Genomic DNA, 19781 nt, shown 5'->3' on the forward strand with positions numbered 1-19781 from the left:
TTACCTCGTCTCAAATACGCATATTCTCTCTGTTAATCTATCTTTGCTATCATGATATATCTCTCCTTTCTCTTTCAGATGCGACGTATGGCGCGTTACGGAGTGTCTATATCTGAGCTACGAAGTCTTTTATCAACATACGAATTAAATCTCAAGCGTCTCCAGTTATCTCAGCTTGCCTCAGCTGATATGGTCCGAGTTCTAATGGAAAGTGCTGCATGCAAACATACGATTCTACATCTAGAAGAAGAGAAGATTCTCGCCATGAGTTTACTTGGAGTCTCGTCAAAGAAGAAAGGGCCACTTCCTCGTGGTTCTTCATTCAGTGAGAAAGAGACGGGTGGTAACAATGATAAGGACAATGAGAAGAATGACGAAGATATAAGTGAAGATGAGTTAGCTCTACTTCAAGATATCAATGTTGAAGCGAGAGATCTATGTGAATGGATAGAAGCGAAACCGGAGATCCCTGAGAGTGGCCCAGATGTTGTCTTAGCTTTCATGCATGGCCCTGCTACTGCGCAATCAACGGCAGCTTGGTCGTTACCTCATGAAGGGAGAGAGAATGAGAAGGAGGAAAGTGAGCATGGAGACCAAGAAGAAAGCAGAGATGACATCCTTGTCTCTGGAGAAGGACAGGGTGTTCGCTTGTCACAGCCTTATCGTCATCTCCATCATCATGAGTCTTCTATGAATGAAAAGCCGCAGGGAAAACACGACACTGCTTCGGTGCTCACGGAGGGGCATCTAGCTACTGGTGAAGACAGAAGAGTAGGGCCTGCAAAGGATGTAGAAGGAGAGAACAGGAAAGGAAAATCATCGAGGAAACTCACAGAAAGGGAAGATGATGGTAGGCATCGCCTTGTGCAAGAAGAGAAAGGAGAGCCAGTCACACAGGAGATGGAAGAGACTCCTATAGAGGGAAAGAGAGAAGAAGAAGAGGAAAACGACGACAGGGAGAGGAATGAAGGAGATGCATTAGTCCCTATAAAGAAAGAAGCCATTCTAACTGCTATTGATGAGATTCTCAAGAAAGACGTCGAGCCACCTGTAGAAGATGTCAAGGTAAACAGCACTTGTTGGTAGATCTTATTCAGCAGGTCTTTATTGGCTTTGCTTACTTCCTTGACCCCTCTCTCTCTGCGTGCAAGGCGGGCCTTGCGCGCTGACTCATAGTGCCGGGGAAGAGATAAGGCATGCTGTTACCTAGACTTTTCATCTCTTACGTATCAGGGGGAGGAGTTGCATGGATCCACCTCACCTATCGTACAGAGATTGTATCTACTGAGATGTCCCTCACTATCTTACAAGGCGATCTGTAGTCAGGAAAGTGATAGTCTGTTACATCCTCCAGCGCCAGTAGAGAAGTGTAGGGAGGAGTCGTATGGCTAGCTACGCTTGGTCTTTGTTCACTCGAGTTCCCGGAAACGTTGGTATCGAGGTGAGGTGAAAATACATGAATGAAGAAAGACCAGGAGACATAGTGGAACTGTGGTCATGTATTTTTATCCTTTGTAAGAATCACCATTTCTCTCCCTCCCTCCCATGCATGCAGCCACCAGATCAACTTATCAGCCCCGAGGAAGTAATAGCTTTGGAACGTCAGATGATGGATTCGGCTAGTCTACAGTCCCTTCAACCACAAGAAGAATCTAATAGGGAGATGAAAGGAATTGAGCCCCCCGGAGGGCTTCATACCTCGTTTCTCGCAGCAAATCAGATTCGGTTGAGGCAACTTCCTAGCGGCATTAAATTGAACCTGAAGACAGCTGACGATGAGAAAGGAACGGCTTTTCTTCGTCTAGTCATTCCAGGTGAGAGAGCTTAGCTAGATGCTCTGTGGCGGAGAGAAAAGAAGAGAAATTCTCTTCCAAGATCTTGTTAGGCACATGTACGTCCTGTTCTTACTCTTGTCTCTGAGTGTGAATGAAAGGAGTAGAGCATGCAAGAGTCGGGCGTGATAAGATGGAATTGATCGGGTGAGTTAGTGCTCATATTGATGACTGCATGCTCTCGTGTCTGTGTATTGTTGAAGGTGTATTTATTACTAGTGAGTATGCTTTGTATTCCTTCAATCACTCCAGCATGACAGCTGCTTCGTAGTCTCAACATATATGGTAGTGCTAAAAGTGTAAAATGGATTGCTTATGCTGGTCGAAGGTTTATCGAGAACTCTTGATTCTTGTGTTGAGATACTTTGTATGTATTCTTATCTCGAACTTCGTAACGCATGTTAGTTCCGCAGTGAAGCCCTTAGCGCCACTGTGTATACACCTCAAGGTGTATGCGTACGTGCATACTTGCTGGACCAAGTATTCTCATACTCGATCCTAGACTACAAATGGCTTTTCCCCTAAACCTTTACCGCCAAGTGTATCTACACGTCAGAGTATATGTCTGCATGCATGTACCTCATGGATCTTCCAGGAGGTCGCATGGGAGCAGGTATTCCAGCTCCCCTTTCACCTCAAGGAGTGGGTCAAGGAGAAGAAGAAGAATCAGAAGAACTGGAAAGACGACGTCAATTCGGAGCGGCTATGGTTATCGGAGCGCGTACTATGATGGAAGGCGGTGCCTTAGGAAATTATACAAGACAGCAGGTCGAGATGTTTTGCCAGAAAAATCTTATCGGTATGTGTCCGAGCATGAAGGCCTCCCCTACGAGAGTGGAACAGGCGGTGTGAGGTGTATGTACACCAGTCACGTGAAGTTACATGGCAGTGCAGGGCCACGTAGATGTCCAGCACTACAGCTTTCTTGCAGGTTCACATGAGACTCAAAGTTGCTGGAGAGCCAAGCGGGGGAGCAAGTTTCTCTTACTCTATCCTTTCTTCCAGAATGGTGTAGCTTGCAGAGAGAAGAGAAGGATGTCTGAGTGAAGAGAAGGAAAGCATACTCTTCTTTCTCTTTCTCATAGAATCTTGAACTGAAAAAGATACACTCGCTATGTCAATCCTTCTTGAGCGGGGAACCTTTCTGGTTCCTGCTGAAGAGAAAGAAACACACGGGCACACATTCAGGCTCCATGCCTACTAAGAAGATCTTCCCTTCTATCGATACACTTTCTCCTTCACTGAGAGGAGTATTAAGAGCACTCGAGCCAGTTCATGTGAAGAACCGCATGCATCTCATTCCTTTTTGGGTCCACTCAGGCGTTTCGATTGACTGCCTAGATGAATTCTTCGCTATCGATATTAGCGTTCCGACTACTACGCGACTTGATACTGACGACGTATCACCGTCATCTCTTTCAAGCGGTTCAAAGAGCCCTAAAGCCGGAGCTTTAGAAAGCGCTTTCCAGCTCTTACGTCTGATACTCACGTCTTTTGTATTTGAAGAGGATGCCTTCAAGAGGGGGAAGCAGCAGGTGCTTCATGACTACGAGCACTACACCAAAGACTTAGTGGTAGGTCTTCCGCAGAAGAAGAATGCTTTTCACGAGCAAGTTTTCAGAACCGAGGGAGAGACAGAGAGAGAGGGTGAGAAGCGAGGGAGAGGACGACGGGTATCACTGGACGCCAAATCCTCAGCAGATATACATAGATAGATCTATACATGAGTATATATGTATATCTATAGAAAGAAAGAGAGTAAGGAAAGTAGGCGGTGAAGGGAGGAATGCATGAATGAGGAATCTGTCAGCTATATGCAATTCATGTCTTGTGCGGCTTCGCCTTCGAGTCTCAAGCTCAAATGATCTGAAGAATGTACAACATAACAAGTGTAGTTACAGCTCCTGTATGCTCCAGGCGTCTTAAGTCACACGCGCCTATTGTGAGGTACTACTTCAAAGCGCGCCCGCTCGCTCTCTTCTCTACACGTATCTGGCTCGAGGGTCTGTGAGGAAGGCGTGTAGTTGTGTTTCTCTTGTACCGAACAACCTAGCAAGTGATTGAACGTGAAAGTCATGAAAGAAGCTAGCCAAGTGCTGTTAACGAGAGTCACAGTAGCAATAGATTCTTCAACTGATCAATCCTGAGGAAGTGGAGGTGGGTCTTTTTCTCATGCAGTTCGCGAGAAGGTCCTAGTTCAACCTATGATCCTCACTCCACTACAAATTCTACCCCGCAGCACGCATCCCCTTTAGAGAGCTCCTCATCGAAAAAAGGACGACTGCTGAGAAAGTATAAAAAGACGAAGAGAAAGGAGACAAGCTCTGCTGTGACACTAAACAGGGGGCCTCAGTCCAGTCTTTCTTTACTTGGGCTAGAAGATATCGCGCGGAGTCGCTGCTTTAGTTGCTACTCTTCATATTGATCTCTACTTTTCTTTCTCTTTACTGTATGATCTCATGTATGAAGATGTATGTTGTATGTGTGTATTTCACAGGCTTATTCCCTTGGAGAGCTGGTAATAGAGATGAGTGGAGATGATCCGCGTTTCCGATGTCTCCGACCTGAGAATGTTAAGCCGTTGACTCTAGATACTATTCGTCGTACTCTCCTTCATCATCTTTCATATCAGCTAGCTAAAGGACATATGGAATTGAATATAGTTGGCGATATTGATCTAAATACAACTGAACGCTTAGCAAATGTCTACCTTGGTAAAGACCTAGAAATTCCTCTCATCAGAGACGTCGATCCAACTGACTCATCGACAGCAGATACAGTGGACGGGGTCCTTTCATCTTGTGTTGAGAAAAGTAGAGAAACCAAGCACACCTCTGGAGTGCTAAAACGTGGACTTTCTCAGTTTAAACAAGAAGGTGAACAGGAGGATACGATCAATGTCGATAGCAACGTTGAGTCTTCTTCACCTACTACCTCTATGACAGATCAACGTCTTAACTCTCCGTTCATTCAGCTCTATCATCAAGATGAGGAGAGGAAGGTCTCATCGTCGTTCTCAGCTCCCCCACCGTTGTTATTCTCGCCTGTTGGAGTGCCAGCCCTTGCTAAAGAGAATGTGGGTCTGAATTCTCCAGACAGTTCCTCTCAATCCGTATTCTCAGCAACAGCACAAGATCGCAGATCTCCATCCTCTCCTTCACACCATCTTTTAGAAAGGTCTGAGGAAAAGACGAAGAAGAAGAAGAAACGTGTACAAGTCCATGTAATAGATTCAGATGAACGAGCTGTCATTCATCTTGTAGGGCATGCGCCTAATAGGTGGGGTATACCAGGCGATGATCAGCCCTCGTCACGGAGGTTCTTCTCTTCATCCTCTTCTTCTTCTATTCCTCGGTATAACAAGGAAGATGGTATCTTTTCGCTATCCTCGCCTTTCTCTTCGTTTTCTTCATCATCGTCTTCTCTTTTGCCAGAGAACCCTAGGAGAAGAGGTGGTGGACAAAACATCGATACGACGTCTTCCTCGCTAGGCTCTTCTCAAGTCGATCGCGAAAATAGAGAATATCGAGGGGAGCTCAACATCTCTCAAGATCGGCGTCGCCATCCTGCATTTGGTCGCGTAGCTATGTGGCTACTTCAAGAGATTGTCTCCAAGAGAATGTTCAGTGTGGTAAGGTCATCTTCACATCAGAACTTCTCATCTAGAGAGAATGCAGTGTATAGACAGTCGATAACATACATATATGGAGAAGATGCATTTCAACTACATGGCCTTCGATCAGTTGGCATCGGTTCTTTTTCTTTAGAATCTTTTTCTCTTTTATCTGAGCAGCAAAACGATACCAATCTTCTTAACTGCTACTGAGAGGACACTTCCAGTACTGTCCGAGTGCAGGTTCAGTAGATCACCTTCTCAAGGGAATAAAAACCGGCAAGTCACGCTCTATTTTCTTACTACTCAGAGGCCAAACGCTTAAACAAGCCCCGGTGCATTCCACTCTCACATACATAAACCTAATCTATCTCTCTGAGCATCTATATGTATATAAATATATATACAGATGTTTGGCTCTGTCTCTATACATATATGTATACATTCAAAGACTACACCTCCTCCATGTGTGGGCTGAATGAGTATGTATGCTGCCTGTCCTTCTGTCTTTTCCTCTCACTCAAATCTCATTCTTTTTGCTCCTGGCTGGAGACCTTTGCTCCCGTATTGCCTTGCCCCCCCTATACTTTCCGTTCAGCTGCGAGAAGAACGACGCTTAACATACGATGCCGTCTTCGAGTTCATGGCCTTTGAGATTCTTAGAGGAGGTTTATATGTAGTTACAGTCCAGACAGAACCAGGGCTTGTCGATACTGTCCTTCACGCTGCACGGAAGGCATTGAAAGATCTCGCGACGATTCGCCCTATCCAAGAATTTCAGCTGGAGAGCGCTAAGAAGCAAGTCATCTCTAGACATATGCATGATAAGAAACTTGGCCGCTACTGGATGGAATTGCTCGCAGGCGTTCAGCTCGACAATGTAAGTGATGATGAGGAAGATACAGTCTGTCTCCTTAAGAGATCAAGAACGGTGCCGTAGGAGCCGAGATCGTATCTCATCGATGATATTCTAGTGAGAGTGCTGAAAGTATAGAAAGAAAGACGCACATACAGGGCGGAGGGCCTATATATATATATATGCAGCCATACATGGATGTGTGTGGGTAGGTATGTATGTGTGTATGTGAGTCTCTATCGGAGTGCACCGTAGAATGTTTCAGGGTATGTAGCTTGTACTCGGGGCGTAGAGAAACAGATCATTGAGAAAGCGTGGAGTTGCCAGGCGGTAGGCTACCTCCTAGACAAGAGTTCACATGAAAGTCTTCATAACGTCGGTTCTCTGGAGCTATAGATGATGAATGACAGCGATCATCCAGAAAGAACCGAAAGGACAACGCCTTGGTTTCCTGGGGGGGTGAAGGCGAGAAGACACCGTTGCAATATAGGTACGTTCGACTGTTTGCATGCGCTGCTTGGTATACTACGTTGCTGAAGTATGTGTCTGTACATCACCGGCACAGCATAAGTAAATGTATCTCTTCAGATCGATTTACGACATCGCCGACAGATATGCACACGCAGTACAGATGATAAGGATGTTCTTTTGTCTTCTTCTTTTTCTCTTCTTCCCCTTCTTTTCTACAGCTGCCACAGAAGAGCATCGACTACATCAAAGACGTTAGCGCCGTCGTTTCAAGTGTAACGCTCGATGACGTCCAAGAACTGTATGAATCTCTTGGTGTGAAGGACGAAGACATATGGGAGGGTATAGGTATATCTGGCCCTGTCCCTCCGTCGCAGTTTGGTCGCAGACCCACAAAAGTGTCTGTATCATCGAAACTAAGGAATTCGATGGAAGGTCGATGATGATGATCATCATCATCCTCTTGCTGTCGTTCTTCTAAATGAGTAAAGAAGTTCAAGGAAAGAAAGAGAGAAAGTCACTACGCAAAACTTTCTCTGCTGTTGTTGTCTTCATCTCTCGCAGTGCTTCTCTCAGGGGGGGTAATGAAGGATCTCATGGGGGTAAGAAAGATGTATTGATGGATGGGGATGTAGAAAGACCTAGCTTCTTTGTCGAGCGTTGTTGTCTGCTTGTTCTTATTGCTGTTGTCTACAAGCTATCTCCTCATAGTGGAGGCTAGCTGGATCGAGCCTCTCCTGCGAGTTTGGCTAGACATGATGAGAATACAGCGACAGAGGTTATCGATGAAAACGAACAACCCCCGTCGCTGTATTCTTACGCACGCGTTATAACGATGGGCGTGGCTGCTGCTACTGATGCTCCCTGCAGTGGATTCTTGATCGCTGGTTGAGTACGCTTTTTGTATGTATAGACACATACACAGAGAGATAGACACTCTGAGGGGTGGTGTTGTCTCTGTATGAATATCTATACGTAGATTTATATCTATGCATGCACACTCTCTGCACTACGTTCTCAATGGCCATGGAGGTAGGGGTACTGTCTACAAGTGAGAGAGAGGAAAGGTCATGAGCCAACCACCTGCGTGTTCGACTCATAAGTGCTGTTCTTCTTGAACTACCCCATATACACACACACGAGTATAGGGTTCTCTACCGGAGAGACCTTCAGCCGTGATAGCCTACCTGATATAATTAGATACAATAATAGTTTTCAGACACACTTCAGATGTACAAAACGTAGGCCGTATCGTCTTTCTTCTTAGGGAATGTAACACCCGCTCTTGTTCTGTAATCGTCATTCAACCGCCCCTCAACACCCCCGTATTACATACGCAGCGACATGTTTGTTTCTTTTCTCTCGCCCGACATCCCTCTGTGGTGAACGTGAAGTCTCCTTGTAACTTGAAGCAGCCGGGATGGTTGTGATGCTGTTAAGTCTGTTGTGTGTGTCGATTGACTGACAGAATCACTACTTGAACAAGTGAAACCCAGGAACGCAAATCTCACATGAAAACTCTGTCAAACATACGGTGTAGGTGTATTTACACTAGAAACCTGAATGAACAGTCGCAATGGAAAGGGTCCATCTCTCACGCCCATTGTAAAGGAGGCGCGATGAGAATGAATGATGCCCTCCTCCTATGTTAATCTCCACAGAAAACTGCTCATAAGATCGGGGTGCTCCCTTGGTATTTTTCGCGCTCGTCGGTAAAACACATTCAGCCATGCATCTCAGTTGTCCATCACGATTTCACTTATAGGCCTCGCCCCATACAGGAAACAGAGAGAAGGCAAGGAGACCTGCGCGGTAGGGTGTGTGTTGCAAGAAGAGGCGAAGATGACATGCAGTGAAGCGTTCAAGCACGAGGCGACTTTAGAGAAACACAACTTAAAGACGCGTCGAGGAGGAAAAAAGCCCCAACCAGGCAACAAAAGGGGGCAGCAGCAAACGCAGAGCTACGGCATGCATGGGCATGCGCGGTAAACTTTTGCAGTTGCCTAGATACCGTAAGGACGGCTATTCAATCGTGCGTCCGACGAAATTCACCCGTCAGGTTGTTAGGTGATTCCTAACCGCGACGAAAAGTTTGCGTATGTGTTTCTATAGGCTTTTCATTCCTTCTTGCGTCACCTGATGTGGGATGTAGGTAATTGAATCTATCTTTCTGCCCTGAAGGTCTTCTTAAGACATCCCGGAGATACACAGATTGATGGGCTTTGTCTCACATTCTAAGAAAGAGTATGACGTTGCACTATTAAGCTTAGGGGGCGTGCATGTGCATAATGAAAATGATTGAGAAGGTTCTGTGTCTGAAAAGGAGGAAAAGGAGGTAGTCACATACATCTCGATGGCTTCAGAGATATTGCCTGCCTTGCATCCCTCTGTAGATTCGGAAGCTCCTTGACTATGGAGGAAAGTAAAGGCTAGCTATGCACATCCTAGCCAGGTGTCTAGATTGTCATTCTATTCTGTTAGGCGCTCCCTCTGTGTGTCCGCTTTCTATACAACGTTATGCGTTTGCCTTCTTGCCACGTGTATCAACATACACGTGTGGCGAGTAGGGGAAAGTAGATCTCGGAGAAGGAAGGAGAGCGATCCTTGTGTGACCAAAAGGTGTCTTTCCTGTTGTGCGACTTCATACATTTCATTATTTGAGGACATTTAACTGAAGTGGTACACACCTGCCTTGTGGTTATGTGACCTCTTAACGAGATCCAGACACCTCTTTGTTTTCGTAGATCAAGAACTAGGCACCTCGAATGAGTCTCTATATACAACATCGGCAGCAGCAGTTACGCTCTCCCGGGCGTCTCTTCATCGATACGAACGCGATCATTCTATGCACTGGCCAAGAAAGAGGTCTCTCCTATCGCCGAGTAAATTCATCGACCGAGAGAGACTGGGGCTATCTATCTATCTATCTCTCCGATACGTGGAGTACGAAACCACCTATTACAGCAAGACGATTCTGCTACAACACCCCACCTTCTGAAGGGCGTTCCTCTTCTTTTTTGTATTCTTTTGCCACTCTGAGAGACACCGATCTCTCCGCTGCTGTCTCAAGACAGACGGTCTAGCTAGCTGGTCACGCTCGATTCTTTCCTCTATTTGAATGCGCTGGCCTCCTCTCGACTTTCCTGATAGTCAACGTTATCATTAGCAATCATTAGGGATGTCACTCCACCGTTTATCCTAAAAATACATGAAGGTTGAAGAGTTTTGGAAAGATCTCTCTTCTTTCTTCCTTCTTTAAGTTCGATGAACTCACTTCGGATAGATCCCACATGATACAGGAGTACTACTGTGTACAGCCATCGGCACAAAAATACGAAGACGACGTGATCTATAGCCTGCTTGCACATCCAGCCCCCCGTACACAGATACATATGTATACGATGAAAGACAGACAGGACAATCAATAGATGTCCCATTTTATGACGTACTTAACGTCTCACGGCTCCGAAGAAAAAAGTGTGAACCTTTCTCTGAGCTACAGGGGGGGAAGAACAGTTCGCTTTGGCAGACTTCCCCCTATTGCTAGTCTTCCTGCTGCTGCCCCTCGAGAGTCGCACGCCGAGGTAAGGAGATACACCTATACACCCAGCCATCTATTATGAGACACTCGTTCGCGATACTTTGCCTATGGATCGAAGAGCACTCAGTCGTGATAACCGACACCAAGGAGGAGGTCTTCTTTGGTAGCTAAACTCTTCTTCGTCTTCCCTTTCTTTTCAAGAAGCACGTCGCTATAAGCAAACAGTTGTACTTGTTGTGGGTGTGAAAAAGCAGAAAGGAAAAAGACCTCTTTTTTCAGCTGAGAGAAATCCCGTTGACTGCGACAGAGTTCCAGGGTATTGTTTGAAGTAGACAAGGGACCCCTGCCCCTTCTTTTCATATCTAGATGGCTTTTGCAAGTTCGAATTTACACGTACTACACCCCGAGACGGATGAAGATGAAAGTGCTCTCAAAGAGAAGAGAAAACGCACGTCAGAAGAAGGAAAAGTCTGTCTTTTCTCTTCCTTATGATCCTCTGGATAGACATGAGAGATTCCTCTTCTTTGTATGTCATTCAGCAAATCGTGGTACTGGGAGAAGGCACCTATTCCCCTCACGTCGATTACTGTCCTCTCTCTCTTCACTCTCTCCCTCTCCCCTTAGATCCCTCAACGTATTCGTAAGGTCTTCTTCTTCTCTCGCGGTCACTGGCAAATCTCACCTTTCACGTCATACCTCGTCGCGTGAAGAGATCCATCATCTTCCTATGGAGAAGAAAAGACCGTAACAATTCGTTCCTTCAGTTACATACGTACAACGCGTACTACAACATACAAACCCAGCATCTACGGTTACTACTACTACTATGAAAATAAGGGTCATACTCCTGGCACCCCTTCCCTGTCCCTTCTCCTCTCCCCCCCCCCTCTATCCTTCAACAGCGCATGCATGTTGTAGAAAACTTCTCTGTCTGTCTTCGAACATCACTCAATCTTCTCTGCTTTCAAACAATCCGTCGCATCAAAGGAAAGAAACGAAACTATTCGCTGGTCTTTTTCTTACAGACACAATGGAGGAAAATTTCTCTGACTGCGCGACACAAGACTTATATCTATACCAAACAACTTACAGCCGTCAGTCAGGGCTCTATTCTTTCATATCTAGAGCCCTCTATACAAAAAATTCAGGTCGGCGGAAGAGACGATCCTCTTCTCCCTCTCTCATCAAAATCATAGGTCGCCTCACTGTACGTACACTAAGAGACTCACGGCTTCCCCCCTTGCCTCCTCCCCCCTCCCCGCTAGCCACAGGAGAGGGCGCTATGAGAGGAGAGCAGGAGAGAAAGAGAGAGCCGCGCAAGCGTTCGTGCTCTTGAAAGTAAAGCAAAGGTTCAAATGGATCAGTCTCTACTTTGGCGACTGAATGAATGCATGCAAGCATCCATGGAAATCGGGACAACTACTCCTCCATCCCTGTATAACTCCACAGATACATCTCCTGCGATGACTCTGTGTGTGTGTGCCGTCCCAAGTCGAGAACGACGAGACGCGAGGAAAGAAAAACGAATCCGTCCCTGCCTTAGGTTTTTCCCCTAGATCAAATCACGCCTTGTACATACATCCTCGAGGAGAGTCTTCATGTATCCTCTTGTATCTATCTGTCCATCTCGCTCTCTATGTCGATCGGCACTTGTCACCGTATTAGCATATAATTAGTGAAGAGGTCTGCCTCGTTGAGAAACTTCATGTCTCTGAAGAAGCTTTCATCTTTCATCTGCAATCTATTCTCCAGCATCATAGACATATACCCGAAGGGATAGGGGGAGGATCATGAATGAAAAAGCTCTTCCCAATCATTTCCTTCCCGTTCGATAGCATTGAAGCGATACAGGGGGCAGGCTATAGATCTATCTGCCCCCCTGTATGCGATCAGGCGGAGAGGCAAGAGGAATCATACATTCAAGCTCTCCCCTATACCACAAAAACTCTATGAAATTTACATACATAGCAGTCATCTATCTACTAGCTATCTCCCCGACAGGAATTGATCCAGACAGACATCGATTCTCTCATTGAGAGGGGTCACCATATCTACTTACATACCATGATACAGTAGGATCCGATTCCCCCCTAGACACTCAAGATGCATGAGAGGATCTACAGCATACATCGAAAGGGACTACCACCCGTAGGAGTGCTTGGCTAGATGGAATCCGTTGTACGTCCTTGCCTAAAAAAGCTCGGAGTTAGTTGCATGCGGTGGGCGAGGAGCAACTGTCGAAGAAGTACCTCACCCGTTCTTCTCTCTATCCCTCGTCATCAACACCATGGTAAGAAGGATAGACCTTTTCCATAGAAATGAGTCGCATGACTGACAGAAGAAGAAACAAAGCAAGTTAAAAATATCTTTCCATTCTTTTTACCACACACCACGGAAGAGAAGGCTCCCCCCCCTTCCTAAAAATATAGGCAGCGTAGACAACTACCCCTGCTACGGCTTGTTACAAATCTGTCGGAATTCTCCAAGCTGGTCTTTCTTCTTCTTTTGAAGAAAGCATCTGCTTGTTCTTTCCTTTTCTCTCGTTCAAAGGAGAAAGCGAAGATCTTCTTGAGAAACTCTCTGAAAACCTCTTCACAGGCGTTTGCCTGCAAGAGATCGAAGCATACTTACAGAGAGAAAAGCCGCTGTCTAGCTCCCGTACTTCAAGGCCATAAGAAGAAGAAGAGTAAGAGAATGGGTGCTATCCTTATGAGAGTTAGGATTATTACTATACAAGAGACCCGAACCACCGTCTTTTTTCGGCGATGAGGGAGCCTTGAAAACCTAAAGGTTGGGATGTCAGCGAGGAGGAGTAGTAGTAGTAGAACTCCACAGGAGGTAGCATCGATTGGAGCAGACATGAGATTCTCTTTTCTCCGTCTATCTATCTCTCTTTCAACCAGTCGCATAACAACTTCAAGACTAATGAATAATTTCCCTCTCTTTGATGTGGTAGTTGATAGGCGTTTTAACTGAAGTCGCTGCGTGGTGAGGTGTATGTACATACACCTCATTACTACGAAAGGAAGGAGCGAAAGATAGATAACATTTGGCCTCTTCATACAACGCTGCCATTTTTCAGAAGGATGTGTATGTGGCACCTTGGGAAAGTTGGTGTATCTTCCTTCAATCGATGAGAAGCTGCATGTGATTCTCGAGCTAAAAGATTTCCTTCCTGTCTCACCACCTGAAGAGGTACCCCTAAGGTTTGTATGTGATCAATAAAGACCATGGTAAAGAATCTAGGATAGCGGTATCATCTACATACAGAGAGGGACACCTATAGATATAAATATATATATATATATATATTGAAGAGTAAAGATACACTATTCATTAAGGTATTCTACAGAGCGAATACATACGACGATACACTTCCCCCTTTAGAGGTGGAGACGATGACGACACTAAAAAGCCATTCGTCTATTGCCCGCGGGTTCCCTCAGCTCATCATTTCTTCCTAATTACACTTTTCTATCTTTCATCTATCTATCTTTATCCATCTATTAATCTGTTCATTTATTGTCAATCTCTCTGTATTCGTCCTATCTCCCCCGGTACTCCCTAGTTGTTCTTCTCTTTTCCACAGCGAGATCCCGCATATCAATCATATCCCATATACATCCTTCATCAAATCGATGGTAGGATGTAACTTCCTGCTTTTCTTAAATCTGCCTTCTCGTCTTCTTCTCTCTCTCATCTTCCTTCATCCCTCTATTTTTCTCTCCGCCTCTGAATCAGACGGCCACGAAAGAGAGAATGATAAGAGAACTGGTGTGGTAATAGCAGTAGTAGTAGAGTAGTAGATTACCAAGAGAATCCATCCCTCTCTTGACTACTGCTCTTTTCTCGTGTGTGTCGTCTTATTATCTCGTTGCTATCTCCTATCAAGAAGAAGAGAGAGCCTTTTCAAGACCTCCTGTCCCTTCATGCTGAGGTAGATGCTGCTGCCCCCCTCATGGTGTTGCTAGAGAACGTCGACGTGACGCTTCTCTCATATCTTCCTTCTCCGCTTCCTACTCGCTTGACTTTCTTCTTTCTCAGAATTGTATGACAGAGGTAGAGCTCAAGAATCCACCGAAAAGCACCATGACCACATAGACCTAGAATCGCGCTCCCGTGTACATACCATCCATAAACCGTTGGGAGAGCGAAGGAGACCAGGAGAAGAACAACATCGACAAACGAACTGAGAGGACCTCCTAGAGAGAAAGAATTCGTTTTCTTTGCTAGAAGTACGTCTCCTTTTTCTTCTCGTCTGGGAGATCCACTCGTCGCAGGAGGGCATGAAGCAAGCTGAGTAGAGACGGGTCCATTCCTTTCATGAAGAGACATGTTCTTCTTCTGTTGCGACGAAGAAGAAGGTGATGAGGCAGGTTTCGAGATTAGTGCAAATAGGGCGTCAAAGAGATGATAATGAGGAGAAGATTCTCCATGAGTCATACTCTTATGTGCGATCTTCTGTTGCACTCCATCCTGTTGTAATGCATCGTTCTCTTTCTTGTGTTTCTCTTCTTCTCTCTTGTTAGATGATGACGATGATGCGGCAAGCGATTTCTGCGGATTCCCTGTTTGAGAAGAAGGTGCATGAACAGGCAAGCGAGAAACGGAGGTGGCCATTGCTTCAAGAGCCCATGCAAGAAGGAAGTTCATGGTCGTTAGTAAGGCTTGAGAGAAATGATCTCTCGTTGAGTGATACTGAGATTTATGCATCTCTTCGCTTGTGTAATCCTTGTCTTCCGAATTCATCGTCTTTTCATAGTTCATGGAGAGAGACTCTCCAGAGAGAGAAGAAAGAGAGGAACAACAGGTGGTCCCCTCAGTAACAGACGAACAACTACCGGTTTGGGGCTGTTTCTTTCTTTGAAGAAGAATCGACGACGTCTCATCATCCTCCATTCGCATATCTCCGCAGTAAGTCATAGAAGAAGAAGATGTTGACGGAGTAGAACTCGAGAGAAGAGGAGTCGCTGGGGCTGTAGTTCTGCTTGTGTCCCCGCTACTTGTAGTAGTAGTAGTCGTACTACCACTACTACTACTACTACTGGCAGGTCGGTCATTGTTGGTACTTAAAGGAGAGTTATCTGTAGAGCTCACATCGGTTTCTGCGTCAGCATTGTTAGTCTTATGATGAGTACTTGAGTAGCTTCCACATGTATCCTTGCACCCCAGACTTTCAACTTTCTCCATGGCCCCGCCTTCTTCTCCATCTTCTCTTTCTGTCCCCTGTCTCTCTGTGATATTTTCTTCGTCCGATATCTTCTTCTTCTCCTCTCCCTGTGTGAAAGGACACTCTGAGATGGGAGAAGTTTTGTGTTGAAGCTCTCCGTCATGTATCTTCGTCATACTCTTATGAGTGAAGTGGGCGTCACTTATAGAGGAAGAGGAGAAAGAAGATGATGAAGAGGCCTGTTGAGACATAAGAGCTTTGTGAAGAAAAGCTTTATAGGCAAGTGGCACAACGACAGCTGTGAAAGATGAGAAGATGAAGACCTCAAGGAGAAGGTGATAAGGGTGGGTCGAGTTCCATATGATCCATAGACCTCCTATGGCTAATGTATGGACACCTACCACAACCTGAGTTGTCTTAGGGCGTAGATGAGTCATATACGCTTCCACAAAGAACTTTCCAAAGAGAAAGAAGTACGAAGCATACATAATACACGCCAGATGGATATTCAAGACTTCTCTCTCAGGGAGATGCGGACTGTAGACCAGAGCTTCATAGGATAAGAATAAACCGACAAACATTTGTGTTGTCTGTAGGATCGTTATATATGGACGACAGATCTTCAAGATATAGAACCCAGGAGCGATAACAGATATAGCATAGTAGAGGTACATAATCCCATGAATCCCGAGATTGATAAAGGCAAAGTTATGCCCCATAGAGACGGTTACAAGCTGTGCATGCCAGCAATACAAGGCGACCGTAAGATGATGATAGAGATGTAAGAAGACGAGAGGTTTCTTCTTCAATACAAGAATGATGGTGTCTCCGAACTCGAGGGCTTTAGTTAAGGTAAAGAGACATATCACAGCACGTACAGGAGGTAAGAATTGAGTCTCCGGATAGATCGCTCGTGGAATCAGCTCAGGCTGTGTTAAGAGAATGATGAAGAAACCAAGAAAACTTAAAACCGAGAGACATATGTTCCAGACAAAACAGAAGGCTTTCATCTTATATGGACGACGATCTCTCATATACCATTGCAGACCATAAACAACGGGAAGATACAGAGCACAAGCGATCAAGATAGGCACTTGCAAAAGGGCCGCAAAATCCCCTCCTCCTCCTGGGCGTAAACAATAGTAATGAAAGAGTTCATAGAAACGAGATGTTGAAGAAGACAAAGAGGAGCTCCATGAGGACGGCAGAACAGAAGCAGAGGCCGAAGAGAGCACTTTATGAAGAAGAGTAGAAAGGAAGACCAACAGAGAAGGCTGAGATAAAGACTCCTCAGAGGGCGCATGGAATCGGCTCTCCAGCCCTCCAGCACTGTCGTCCATGACGACTGTAGAAGAGGAAGGTGATGGCGACATGACGGTGAAGATGATGAAAGCTACGGTGTATGTACAGACGAGATGACAGGAGATGGGCACCAAATTGCAGAGAGTTTGAAGTAGAAGAATCGGTGAGACAGGGGCATTCAGAAGAAGACAGGGTGAAAGGAAGCTTGCGTGTCGGTATACAAGAAAGCTTAGAAATCTCCTTTCTCTGTGCTTTTTTGAGAAATGAAAAGAAGATGGGAGAGAAGCTCAAAGAGATTCTGATGGAACGGAGAACATAAAGGAAAGGCAAGATGAGAAGAAAACGAGGTACCTCTCTCCATACAAGAGAGCTAGAGAGGAACAGTCAGATGAGGGAAAACGAAAGAAGATCAGAAAGAATCTTACACTTCTCTAACAAGTCGTTATGTTCATCTGTAGATACAGTTAGACCATCACTTTGGTAGTCGACCTCATTCGATCTCAAAAAAAAATTCTTCACGTGTTCTCTCTCTGTCACAACACGAAGAGAAAATTGTGGTAGAGACAGGTATACATAACAGCCGGGGGTTATAAGCTAACCAGTTAACTACCTACCCACATACGTAAATACATCCAGACAAGGAGACGTCCTAGCTGGTTTTACTAGACATGCTCATCGCTGAAGAAAGCCGCAATGGATAGGGCCTGTCGGAGCTCATTCCTGGGCTGGGCTCAGATACTCTTGCCTTTCTTTCCGTTTCTTCAGAACATATGAATGAGGAAAGAATTTTGTGTGCGACTTGTTTTGTCTTTACACACTTGATCACCAGAGAAGAATTCTCGCATCGACAGACAGGCAGATGAGAAACAGGTCGCAAAAGAACGAAAAGTATAATAGGGACCTCACTCCGCCAGATCAAATCGTTCAGGTCGTCTTCCGCGAATAGGAAGGGAGATGAGTGTGATTGCCGAGAACAGCAGCAACAAGGGTCTCAATCGCATAGTCAAACCTCTCGTGTTTCCTTTGTAGTATACAGGGAAAAAAGAACTTGAATGAGGCTATTGAAACAACAGTCAGGGGATCCCTGGATGTGGACAGATAGAGAAAAACGGAAAAGACTTTCACGGGGGGCCTGAGGCATCACTATACCAGGTCACAGGTCACGCGATGACGCTCATAGGACTGGCGTGAAGTCGTTTCTCATTACCTACCCATCGGACCAAAGACGATGCCCGGCATGTTGATAGGCGGCCCGGCACTCTCATTTGGGGGGGACCGAACAAAGATAGAGAAGGGAAGATCAAAGAGAAAGCGGAAGACCTCTTCGAATAGCTCAAAAAGATGTTGGGGAAGGGACGAAAACAGGAGTGTTCGAAGAAAGCAAGAGTGTGTGTCAGTCTTCTCCTCCTAAAGTCGCATGATCTGTGGACAGTTCAAAAAACTGAGCACGCATGGCGTGACTAAGAAGAAAGTCCGGAGACACCAGCAGGAAGCAAGCTGATGTCAGTGCGAAAGCTACGAGGTGTATGTACACCCGGCCAACGATGATGAGGGATCATGAAAGATAGAGAACGGCCTCCCGCCTATACGAGGAAACTTGTCGCTATCCGTCTTAGCCCAACTCTATACCATCAGAGGTTGTTACTTTTTCACACCCAGGCTAGTGGTGTCTCCCCCTAACAGCAAAGTCACTTTCAATGGATCGTTCCTTCATTTGCGCGTGCTTTGGATATCTCTCTAGAGAGGTCACTGTTCCCTGTCCGTCAGGACACACGTGTGATTAGATGTGAAAGGCGGGGTTTCAAAAAAGTACACACAACAAGACACTGCACCTCTTCCTGTTTTCGCCGTTCGATAGTGTGTGTCACCATCACTATGTACGGCGACGACAACCAACCAACTGTGCGATGAGGAGGTGAGTTGCTTGCTCGGGTACCCGGTCAGTCACTCAGTCTCCTCTTCGTCGTTCCACGCTAACAACCCCCACCCGAACCAAGGCCGCGCGCACCCACTACACAACCCCCACTACTGAGCGCTCTAACCATAGAAAACGGTCAGTGCTGCGATGGCAACGATCGTCACACCATCATCGATCGGAGACAGCCCATTGAGAGAGGCGCAGAGGAGGACAGCACAGCAGCGGAAAGTTTTCTTCGATCATCTCAAGTGTCAGCCAAGATCGTGATAGATGGATGTGGTAGAGGACTGAAGCTATCGGTACGCTTCTGTAGTGTCTCATTCCTTTTTCATAACACTTCTTAGTTTTCACAGAGACAGTGTGACAGCCTTGAAGGTTACTCAACACGTCTTCAAACGAAAAACAGTCTCTCGTATAATGGAATATAGTCAGTTAACAGGGACGCTTTTCGTAGAAACAAGCTCCCGCTATTGCTCTTGACTGCGTGGAGGAGAAAGAGCGGAAGAAAGCAGGTGCTCCTGCGCGTCCTATAAATTCGAAAAAAGAAAGAAGTCGAGCACACGAGGTATCAAGAAGTCTCCTTCAAACCACTGCGTCACGGCAACCGTTGAAGCGGTGCTTTCTGGGAAGCCGAAGACAGCCCAGGTTCTCCCCTCACACACTTTGAGGACCTCACCGTTGAATTTCTATGAAGCCTGCCCTCTCGCAATTCGATTCGCTTCTAGTGGTGCATCACTATTGAACTACTCTCGTGGGGCTCTTTGCAGCGAGATACCCAAGGCCGCGTCGGAAAACTCCCACTCGGCGAGAACATCTTTCTCCTTCCTTCTCTCTCAGATGGCGGTAGAGAGGAGGTGTGTATGCTTTTTTTCCATGCACAGTGCCTGTTTGGTTCCCTCCATGCAACGTGAACAGAGTCTTGTTCTGTTTTCGTCGTTCCTCGAGGGCCAGGACATTCCAGTCTCGGAGCAAGGAGTCTTTCTAGGTGTGCGTGTATCAGATTCTCTTCCTTTCCGGTAAGTTACCTTCAACGAACTCTCCGAAAAGTTTTCGTGGGTGTACTAACGTAGTACTGGCTACT

The 19781-nt window shown here is 45.9% G+C and overlaps 4 protein-coding genes across 4 annotated transcripts in view; 1 reads left to right on the forward strand and 3 right to left on the reverse strand.

Annotated features, from left to right (window-relative positions):
• Positions 1-8340, forward strand: part of CSUI_008041 (peptidase m16 inactive domain-containing protein) — a 24210-nt gene extending 15870 nt beyond the window's left edge. The window contains exons 10-16 of the mRNA XM_068068180.1: positions 79-1065; positions 1556-1814; positions 2428-2631; positions 3153-3406; positions 4330-5463; positions 6044-6325; positions 6991-8340. Of these exons, the coding sequence (XP_067919840.1) occupies positions 79-1065; positions 1556-1814; positions 2428-2631; positions 3153-3406; positions 4330-5463; positions 6044-6325; positions 6991-7212 (3342 nt within the window). The 3' untranslated portion in view covers positions 7213-8340. The remainder of the gene's footprint in view (positions 1-78; positions 1066-1555; positions 1815-2427; positions 2632-3152; positions 3407-4329; positions 5464-6043; positions 6326-6990) is intronic.
• CSUI_008042 (uncharacterized protein) lies at positions 5133-12376 on the reverse strand (the record flags this gene model as incomplete). Its single annotated transcript, XM_068068181.1, has 5 exons — positions 5133-5272; positions 7160-7246; positions 10993-11035; positions 11526-11590; positions 12370-12376. 5 exons carry the CDS (start codon positions 12374-12376, stop codon positions 5133-5135), a joined length of 342 nt encoding a protein of 113 aa, XP_067919841.1.
• CSUI_008043 (uncharacterized protein) lies at positions 9925-13574 on the reverse strand. The gene has a single exon (XM_068068182.1). It carries the CDS (start codon positions 13370-13372, stop codon positions 12974-12976), a length of 399 nt encoding a protein of 132 aa, XP_067919842.1. The 5' UTR covers positions 13373-13574; the 3' UTR covers positions 9925-12973.
• A 61-nt stretch (positions 13575-13635) lies between these two features.
• On the reverse strand, positions 13636-18713 carry CSUI_008044 (gns1 sur4 family protein). Its single transcript, XM_068068183.1, has one exon. It carries the CDS (start codon positions 16851-16853, stop codon positions 14238-14240), a length of 2616 nt encoding a protein of 871 aa, XP_067919843.1. The 5' UTR covers positions 16854-18713; the 3' UTR covers positions 13636-14237.
• Between the last annotated feature and the right edge of the window lie 1068 nt (positions 18714-19781).

This window comes from Cystoisospora suis (assembly GCF_002600585.1).
Source record: "Cystoisospora suis strain Wien I chromosome Unknown contig_4395, whole genome shotgun sequence".
Taxonomy (NCBI): Eukaryota; Apicomplexa; class Conoidasida; order Eucoccidiorida; family Sarcocystidae; genus Cystoisospora; species Cystoisospora suis.